Source organism: Antrostomus carolinensis, unplaced genomic scaffold, assembly GCF_000700745.2.
Source record: "Antrostomus carolinensis isolate BGI_N321 unplaced genomic scaffold, ASM70074v2 scaffold21596, whole genome shotgun sequence".
Taxonomy (NCBI): domain Eukaryota; kingdom Metazoa; phylum Chordata; class Aves; order Caprimulgiformes; family Caprimulgidae; genus Antrostomus; species Antrostomus carolinensis.
In genome coordinates, this window is record NW_010324221.1 from 7,271 (window position 1) to 17,242 (window position 9,972).

Here is a 9,972-nt window from a genome sequence, read left to right on the forward strand (position 1 = left end):
CTCCAGCTATAAGTGGTGTAATATGTGAGACACCTCAGCCTTGGGGACAAAATGCTTGTGCACTTGGGCTTGTTTGTGGTCAGTCTGCCTTCCTTCTCTCTGGGCCAGCAGGATGTTGGTCCTTGGATGCCTTTCATGCCAAAGGCTGATTTCAGAGAGAAATGCCTGAAGCCCTATTTGCTTCAAGTGCTGGGGGAGTTTCAAGACCCTCTTTCTCATCTGGGGATGGGTGAACAGCTTTCTGGTGTGAGGTGGATGCCCTGTGGCTGCTCAGAGCTTCCTGGCTGGAGCAGCTCCTGTTCTAATCCTGCACTGGGGCTTGGTGCTGCCCTGCCTGCTGGTCCTGTGAGCTGCTTGAGGACATCAGAGCTCTGCCAGTGCTGGGATTGCAAGCAGGCAGCCAGCTAGCTCTTACAGCCTGTCTGCTGTTGAGCCTTGATGATGAGGAGGAAACTGAGGCATGGAGCAGTGAAGGAGCTTGTTAGCAAGCCCCTTCCCCTATGGAGGTGCACTCCATGATGCTGAGGCTGTCCTGCTGAGCTGTCCCTAGCACAGACCAGCCATCTCTATCTCCAGATTTCCCCCTTCCCTGTGTTTCCTGGGAGTTTGATATGCTGAGAACCAGAGATGGGTCCACCTGCTTCAGTGGCAGGAACCCTGCAGCCCCATGTCCCCTCTGGGGTGGTGAGATGAGGGTGCTGTCCCATCTTTAAGCCCCGTGGCTGGGCTCCTGAGTGTCTGGCTTCCTGCAGCCCTGTTTTGCAAGCTCTCCTCCCTGCTTTTTGCTGCCGTGCCTTATAAGTCCCGGCTCACGGGGCAGCCGGCAGCATTGCCGCATTCCAGCAGCCTCGCGTCAAGTGGTCCTAGCTGCGTTGCGGTGGCCAGGGCCGGGTGCCTGAGAGGCACGCCGCTGGGATGCTCTCCCATAGGAGGAGCTGTAACCCATGTGCCTCAGCTGCTGGGACCTCAGGGTGGCTGTCTAGAGTGGGGACTGCCCTGAGGATGCTGTGGCAGAGCTTGTCCCTGCCCTCAGCAGGATGGCATGGGGCTACCTTCTGCTGGTGGTATAGGAAGGCTTGGTGGATGTATTGGTGTGAACAAGTGGGAGATGGCTTGTCTGCAGGAAAAAATGGCATGTAGCTGCGGGTGGCTTCCTGGAGAGGTGGGATATCCAGTGGCATGGTGTGGATGAGGCATGGGAACATGTTCCTGCTATAGGTGTCCTCGGATGTCTCCTAAGTATTGGTGATAAAGGCTTGTGTGCTCCAAGTGCTGGGAATGTAGCCCCCAGGACCTGGCCAGTTTTAGGGGGCTGGAGTGGCAAGAGCTGTGTGGAAGCAGGGCTGTGGGTAATGCAGAGGTCAGCCTTGCTGGCTTCTGGGAGGCTTCAGAGCAGTTTCTTAACAAAAGTCCAGGGCTGGAGACCTACCAGAGCAGCCTCGCTGGGGGTGGGTGCTTGTGCCTTTGCATCTAACATTTCTGAGATAACTTGACCCTTGCTGTGCTGCAGGACAGTGTCTGGCTCTTCTGGAGACTCCCTCTCAAGAGATCTTACTTAAAAGCAGATGTGGTTAGGAGATGTGGTCTTCAGAGCAGTTTCTTAACAAAAGTCCAGGGCTGGAGACCTACCAGAGCAGCCTCGCTGGGGGTGGGTGCTTGTGCCTTTGCATCTAACATTTCTGAGATAACTTGACCCTTGCTGTGCTGCAGGACAGTGTCTGGCTCTTCTGGAGACTCCCTCTCAAGAGATCTTACTTAAAAGCAGATGTGGTTAGGAGATGTGGTGTTGTAAGACCCATGGTGATCTCCTGGCAGTGCTGAGGCTGTGGTAGGAAGAGGCAGGTGTTGCTCCTTGGCTTCTTTAAAGCCTTGGTGCTGAGTACATAGCTGTGCTTGCACCAGGTTTGTCTCTTTTCTGGGAGACAGAGCTGTGTGAGGATTGCTTTAGAGCCACTGAAGATTTGGACACTAAATGGGTTTGTCCTTGTTCCTCCCTTCTCCTGCGTGGGAAGCTGTGCTGAGATCCTCCCTCTCCAAGAGATGGCCTGGATGGTCTTGTCCCTCCTGGCACAAATCCTGTTTTCCATGGCTCTCCTCCATCTCTGCTGGGTGTTTGGACTGGGGACATCCCCAGAGGGGGCAGGGACAGGGAAGGGAAAGTGTTTTCTGCAGGGCCTCCAACAGTGTGACCCTGCTGGGCTGTCCTAGGCAAGAGCTCCTTGCTGCCCTGTTTCTCTCTCTCTCTCTGTAAGTGTGTGTGTCCAGTTAAGGTCAGTCATCCTGGGTGAGATGGGCTTGCTCTGAGCTGGTATCTCATCTTGAGTCTCAGAGCAAGGTGTTCCTGGAGATCTGCTTTTGCCATATCTTCACCAAGCTCCTGTTGAACATGCAGTTTGGCCCAAGCAGTTCCTGATCTAGCCCTGGATGGATATCTTGTGGTCTTTCCAGCTGCTCTGTGGGGAGGCTTGATATTTACATGGATCTGGTGTTTGGTGGTAAGGAGTTGAAGTGGGAAAAATCTATTTAAGCAGAAGCCTACCCTGTCTTGGCATGTTGAGTGCGAGGGCTAGAAGCCTGGGTTCATCATCCCTGGGTGGTCCCAGTGGCCTCTCAAAGCCTGCAGGAATTGACCTGCAAGGGAGTGACTGGAGAGTCCCACTCCTACTGGAGGATGCTTGTCCAGATTCTACTGTTGCCCTTGTCTATAGTTTCTTCTTTTTTGGGGACAAGGAGGAGGAGACTTGACCAGGGTTGCCCACAGTGCCCAAGATGCTTAGACTAGTAAGTTGACTCCTGCTTTTCTCCTATGGGATAACCCAGATCTCCTTAGCTCTCTGATTGCTGCTGACCCCATGTTTACACCTGGTCTCAGAAGCCATCTCCCTCTGGCTTACCTCACTTTGTCCCTCAAATGTATTGCTCAGGTCTCTCAGCAGCCTCACATTGCCTTCCCTAAATAACTTGGTCTCACTTTCCCCTTACCCTTTTCTAGATTGCTTATGGATGTGCTGAATTGCAGAGGTCTCAGAAAACTTACCACTTGCTCTCGTTGCTTCTCCTACCAAGCTCTTCTGAGAAGGGACCTGCCTTAGTCTGTCTTGAGACCCTTTGAGAACCTTGCTTGAAGATCTTGGCTGGTGGCATTTAAGATTGCCCAGGCTTTCTTTGGGGCAGTGCTAGCCCTTGGTGGGTGCTGTGGGTTGGCTAGGATCCCCTTTCCAACCCTGTGTATGGTGACAGACTGGACCTGGAGGCCAAGGGAGGCTTTTGGCCTGTGAGAGAAGGTCTCCTGTTCCCATCCTTGGCAGCAACTTATGGGGCTGGCATAAGGAGCTTGTTACCTCTGACATAGAGCTTTCCTAGGCACCTGCGTTCCTCTGTTCAGGCTGTTGTAAGGGCTCTGAGTAGCTGACTTTTCCCTTCCCCAAGCAACTATGTGTCTTCTATTCCATCGCGCCTGTCGCAAGGATTTACCGAGCGACACATCACAGGACCATTTAGAGACCCAACAGGGATGTGGATTTCTATCTGCTTGGAAGAAATATCCATTCTGGGGTCTGAGCACACTCAGATCCTGAAATATTGAAAAGGGATGGTGCTTTCACATGGCTGAGGCACATGTGTGCCACCACACTCCACACAGTCCTCCCCTGCAAGAGATGGCCATGTGTCTTCTGGGAATGCACTGCAGGCACTCCATCTAGTTCATGCTGAAGCACAAGTACCAAAGTCTGATGCAGTGAGCAAGCTGAGAGACAGTGCCATTGTCTGCTCTGTCTGGGCATGAGGTGGCCCTGGAGTGATGCGTAGAAGCATCAAATAAGGGGCTGGGCTGGGTGAGGAGACTGTAGGACTGAGCCTGGGCATGAAATGTGTTTCTGAAGGGTTCCAGATAGCATCCTACTTCCCTAGACAGGGTAAAGCAAAAGCTGGGGTGTGTGGTAGGGCCATCCATACTGAGGGATCAGGGAGGGGATGGGAAGGATGCTCCATGGTTGCATCCTGCAGCAGTCTTGAGATATGCCACGCTGGAGAAGGGCTCACCATGCTAATGGGTGGTGGTAACAGCCCTCTGGGGTGTTCACTGGGTGGTGGCAGCCCTTAGTCTCAGCACGCATGGAGAGCAAGAGGAGTGGAGGACCCCAAGACTCTCATGATCACTGTCCATCCTGTAAGTTTTAAACTGTACCTTGAGTTGGTGTGAAGGACAGCCCTGGCAGGACTGTCCTGGGCACAAGAACTCAAGGAGGTGTCTTTTCTACTGTAAAGAGGTGAAACTCCTCTGCTTGGAGGAGTTTGAATCTGGGTGCCCCTGGAGAGTTACAGGGTGCAGAGGCTCTGCTGCATGCTCCTGTGTTTTCATGTGGCTGCTGTCTCTAGCCCAGGAGAGGGTCAAGTGTGTGCTACTCACTTTGGTGGCAAAAGAGATTTAACGAGGTGTCCGATACAGCCCACTTTGTCTGGGGAAGGGGAAATGGCTGAGCAAAAACTAAAAGGTAGGAGCAGAGTGCTTCTGTCCTGCAAATGTAATGAGGTCACTCCAGACTTGAAACAGGCCAGGAGATGGATACTGGCTTAGGGGCTTCTGGTCCTGCTGCATTTTTTTGCAGCTCAAAAGCATCTGGCACTGGGTGCCATTCTGAGCATTTGGGCAACAGTGCTGTCCCATGACCTTCTCATGGCTTTTTTGGGACTGTCTCAGTGGTTGGCATCCCCATGCAATGAAAAGGGAGGAGCAGAGAGCTCCATCTCAGTCCTGTAGTCTTCTGTCTTCCCTCACCCATCTGTCAGTGCTGGCTGAGCTGTGCTTGTGGTCTCCTGGTCCTTGTTAATGATGATTAGTGTCTTGCTGACCTCTGTGCATCACTCTTCCCTTACCAGCTCTCTGCTGATTTACAAGAAGTCTTGGCAGCTTCATCATGCTGCTTCCTATGGAAAAAGGCTGCCAGCCAATGTGTCCCAGCTCAGGTGGTCATGATGGTCTCACTGTTGAGCAGACTTCTCCCAGGCCGTTCACCTTCAGCACTGTTTCTTCTTCCTGCCTTTTCATGTAAACTATGATAGATAACTTCAACAGACTATCTGTTGAAGTCTTCTGGCGCTTTATTTTTGTTTAAACCTGCTGAGTATGTTTGGTCTTGGTACGTGACTTCTACAGCTTGGAAAGAGTAGCAGCCTACATGGACTTGGAGCAGTACAGCTGGCTTTTGACTAGGCATTATAGGACAAACACTATAAGAGCTGGTTTGGGAGCAGGTTCTGAAGGGTTTGATGTGTGTTGGTGAAGGAGCTGGGATGGAGCCAAAAATCATCCTCCCAGTGATGTTCTGGGGCTTTTGCAGAAGTCCAAAGATGTGAGTATAGCAGTGAGGTATTTTTCAAAATGGAGGGCTGTCTTTGAATCAGTGGCTGAAGTAAAGTGCCAGGATAGGCTAAGGAAAGGAGATCTAGTATATGATCTGTAGAAAGAGCTAGAGAGGCAACTGGGGTTTGTACTGGTCTCTTCTGGACCTTTGATATGTGTCAAACTCTGTGTTGGTGCTTTTGGCAGTGCATGGTCTTCTAGCAGTCTTTCCAAGTTTTGGTCATCAAGGTCAAATCAGACTATGGTGCTAGTGTCCATGTCCTAATCAACTCAGACTATTCTGCTAGAGACTGAATTTTTGTAAAGGTCTCAATCCTTTGTGGCAGGGAGGAATAGTACTGGGTGTATTTTGTCCTGGACAATGCTCCTCTGATGTAGGGAAGGGTTAGTGCCTGCAAGGCCACCTATGGTACAAGGTGTCCTACTCTTATTGCACCTAGCTTCTGGACTATGCTCTGTACTCCCACTTTGGTACTAAACATCTCCTTTCAGTAGACCTTGTTGACCTCTCTCCTAGGTACGGACACTGTTTGTCAGTGGCCTTCCTGTGGATATCAAGCCCAGAGAGCTCTACCTACTCTTCCGACCATTCAAGGTAAGAAGGTCCTCAGACTTGGTCTTTGGTGGGAAAGATACTGTCTTCTGGACAGCCTTGCAGCAAAGATCCCTGTTAGAGGGAAGCAAGGATGAGGTGGGAAGGTAGGCCTTCTGTGAAAGCTTGAGGAACCTGGTAGGAAACCAGAATGGTATCCCATTACTTATGCACAGCTGGGTAATCCCTGGAACCTGTTGAAATCATGCTGTCTCCAAGCCTGATAAAGGCTGCTTGGTCAGCCTTGCAGCCCAGCTGGACCAGCCTTTCCTCAAGGATGTGTCCTGATCCCCTGACTGTCCATCTTTGACTAGATCACCACATGGGCTGTCCTTGGGAAAAGTGGGGTTCCCTTGTTTGTGCTTTTCCAGCACAGGGGGCTCTATGCTCTCTAGAAGCTTGATGAAGAGCTAGAAAGTGAGATTTCTTCCCAAAGGTCTAGCTGAGATACCTGCTCTTCTCTTAGACTAATATCAGTCTTCTCTTTTGGTGGGAAAGAAGGGACATGTTAATATAGCTACTGCTGCAAACCCTGCCTGGCAAAGGGTTTGGTGTTGCAGGAACTCCTGGAGCTGTCATGTCTTGGTTGTAGCTTGACTCCTTCGGGAATCTGATACTGACTTGCTTTCTTCCCTTCTCCAGGGTTATGAAGGGTCACTGATCAAGCTAACTTCAAAGCAGGTACCTCCTTTTTCCAGTGCTTGGGTATTTTTGGCTTTTGCTAGAAAAACAGACATGCCAGGAGGGAAGGGGAGCAGGGACAGGCACCATTTCTGCTCACACCCACAATCCTGGTGGCCCCAAGCTCTCAGCATATGCTGAATGGCTCCATATTTTCTATTGCTGCCCAGGACCATGTGGGCTAAGGGAGACTGGTGCTTCAGCCTCAAACCTTGTGCTGCCAGAAACCTTCCCCAGACCCATGCTAATCAAGGCAGTTGGTTCCCCTTGTGGGCACAGGTTACCTTTGCTGGGGGCTACCAGGGTGAGCAGTGTTTCCATGCGTAGGAATACCAACCAAAGCATTTTGGTGTGGTGGGGGCAGACATGGAGCAGGAATCTTGGGATGATGACTTCAAGCTCTGCCTGAAGGCCCTCTGCAGCTTTTGATGTTTTCTTTTGCTTGCTCTAAACTATCTGGGGCAGAGAGGATGGTGGGGCAGTCTAAGGAGCTGGAAGAGGCTTCCAAACTGAAATCAATATTATTTCTTTTAGCCAGTTGGTTTTGTGACCTTTGACAGCCGGGCTGGTGCTGAAGCAGCGAAGAACGCCTTGAACGTGAGTACCCAATGTGCTGGGAGGCCCCAGGGAGGGCTGGGGGCCACATGTCCTGCTGTAGCTTGATCTGGAGCTGTGGGGCCAGAGTGGTGCTTGGCTTGTCATAGGAAGGGTCAAAGTTTCTCAGCTGTGCCCTTGAATATGGAAGCTAAATGGTCCTGCAGCATACCACCATGGAAGCTGGAGAGCTGTTTAAGGCTTGACATCAGCAAACAAATGCACAAAGGTGTAGTTTCTGACCACTGGAAGATTGCTCCAGGGCCTCTGAGGGTGTGGGGAAAGAACAGCTACTTCTCTTCTGGAGTTGGCATGCACCTCCTTACTCAGCAGTTGGCCTCTGATAAGAGGGTGCAGACTGTGAATCCTGTTCCTTATCCATTAAGTGCTCCCCCCTGTATCAGTAAGAGTTGTGGACCAAGAGGACTCCCTTGTTCATTACCTATGTTTGTCAAGGTGTGGCCAGAGCTACCCTTCAAGGAACTTTTCCTCCTGCTGTCTGCACTGAGTGGTGAGGTGGGGGCTCATCCTAGCATGACTGCTTGACTTGATCTTGTCTTGAGTACTTGAAGCAGGCAGATCTTCTCTGGGGAATCAACCCTTAGCAAACAGATAAGAGAGGTGTTGGGGACATAAGTGGTTCCCAGGCATAGGGCAATACCCAGTTGACACCCTGTAATGCTTTAATGAGGTGTGTGGAGCTCAACTTGTGTTTAGCATCAGCTTTTTGAGGCTCTAGGTCAAGCTCACCAGTGTATGTGTGTGGTGAAGCAGGTTGACTGCAAATCTGGTCTATTATGTGGCCGTAGGTCTTGCTTGGTGTTAGTGGCCTTGTTAAAGCCTCGCTTTACCAGATAACCTGATGGAAAATGTGTGGCAGTTCAGCAGAGCAGGTCCTTGTCCTGGACCCTAGCCTGCCAGGACCTCTGCAGCCAGAAGATACCTCCTTCAGAAAGAAAGGAAACCAGCCTCCCCATGCTGCTGTTTCCATGGGAGGATGTGAGGCAGGGCCAGAGCTGTCTGGTACAAGTTCTTTAGCACATTCACAGCATTTCCAAACTGCTGCACCCCGAGAAAAGACATAAGGATGATCAACGTGGCAGGCGCAGCCCAAAGCTATCTCCATCCCATATGGTCCTACAGGAGTTGCTGGGATCTAGGCAGCAAGACATGCTGATCTGGTTCTGCTGACCTTGCCTTGGGCACTGGGGCACGTGCTAGTGTCTGCCCAGGCTGGCAGTAGGTGTAGCAGCACCAGAGATAGGAGCTTCAGTATAAATGGGGTTATCTCGGCTCCAGCAGGCAGATTTTTCCTGACCAGTGTTGGTAGTCATCACTACTATGCTGGTTGGTGAACTGTGCATCAAGAGCAAAGCTGGGTCCCTCATGTTGGAAGCAGTGGTCCTAGGCCAGCTAAATATAGAAATACAAGCATGTGAGAGCTTGAGTGTTGCAATGAGGTGACAAAAACCCTGGGCTATGTGACTGCAGCGTGATGGCCTTGGTTGCCTGATTGGGCTTTGCTCCATGAATAGACACAGCCTGTGCTTAGACTGGAAACCTCACCTCTGAGAGATTCCTGTGCTTTCTTCTGTGACAGGGCATCCGCTTTGACCCAGAGAACCCCCAGACCTTGCGGTTAGAGTTTGCTAAAGCCAACACAAAGATGGCCAAGAGCAAGCTGATGGCCACACCAAACCCCACCAACATCCACCCTGCCTTGGGCGCACATTTCATTGCACGGGACCCCTGTGAGTATGCTGGGAGGGATTTTGAGGTCATGGCTGTTCCAATGTAGGAGATGACCAAGCCTGGGAATACTGCCAGGGTGGAAAGGAAACAATATCAATGTATGCTCTGGCTGAAGTCTGCAATTTGCAGGAGGGCCAGCATGTTAGGGTCGCAGGAGAAAAGCAGACAACTGGTAAGGCTTCTGACTGACACTAGAAGTGTTGGGAGAGCAGAGTTGGGTTTGTAGCTCAAATGATACCATAAGTCCTTTAGACCATCTGTAGCTGTGAAGCAGAAAGGATGAGTCCTGTGTCACACACCTTCAGCATAGCCTGGTGGGGTGAGCAGCCCTGATGAGGCTTGTTGGGCAGCCCAAGAGCCCATCTTCTGTCCTACCATCCTGTGCCACCAGCCCTGACCAAAGCCTGTGTGGTGTGATGAGCAGTGATGGAGTGTGTTCCTGGGCTCTCTTGGAAAAGCCAGTGGCAGAGATCCTGCAGGGCAGGAAGATGTGCCAGAGGAGGTTGAGGTTGGCCATGAGGAAAAGGTTCTTGAGGCAGAGGGTGGTGGAGCACTGGAACAGGCTCCCCAGGGAGGTGGTCATGGCACCAAGCCTGACAAGATTCCAGAAGCATTTGGCCAAGGCCCTCAGACACATGGTCTGAATGTTGGGATTGTCCTGTGCAGGGACAGGAGTTGGACTGGATGACCCTTGTGGGTCCCTTCCAACTTGCAACACTGATTCTATGATTTTTAAAACTGACTGGGATGGCAGCGCAGAGCTTTAGTTTGGGGTTGGAAATACAGGGCCTGTCCCTAAAGCAGGCTATTGGGGCCAACTACTGAGATGCTGTCACCTTGTCTCCTCCTGTCTAGATGACCTGACTGGAGCGGCTCTTATTCCAGCGTCCCCAGAAGCATGGGCTCCCTACCCACTCTACACCACGGAGCTAACCCCTGCCATCCCCCATGCTGCCTTCACATACCCAGCAGCTGCCGCTGCGGCTGG

General features: G+C 51.5%; 1 protein-coding gene across 1 annotated transcript in view; it reads left to right on the forward strand.

Moving 5' to 3' along the window:
- RBPMS2 (RNA binding protein, mRNA processing factor 2) overlaps positions 1-9,972 on the forward strand; it is a 28,136-nt gene that overhangs the window by 7,228 nt on the left and 10,936 nt on the right. The window contains exons 2-6 of the mRNA XM_010170873.2: positions 5,883-5,960; positions 6,600-6,638; positions 7,173-7,235; positions 8,833-8,983; positions 9,840-9,967. Of these exons, the coding sequence (XP_010169175.2) occupies positions 5,883-5,960; positions 6,600-6,638; positions 7,173-7,235; positions 8,833-8,983; positions 9,840-9,967 (459 nt within the window). The remainder of the gene's footprint in view (positions 1-5,882; positions 5,961-6,599; positions 6,639-7,172; positions 7,236-8,832; positions 8,984-9,839; positions 9,968-9,972) is intronic.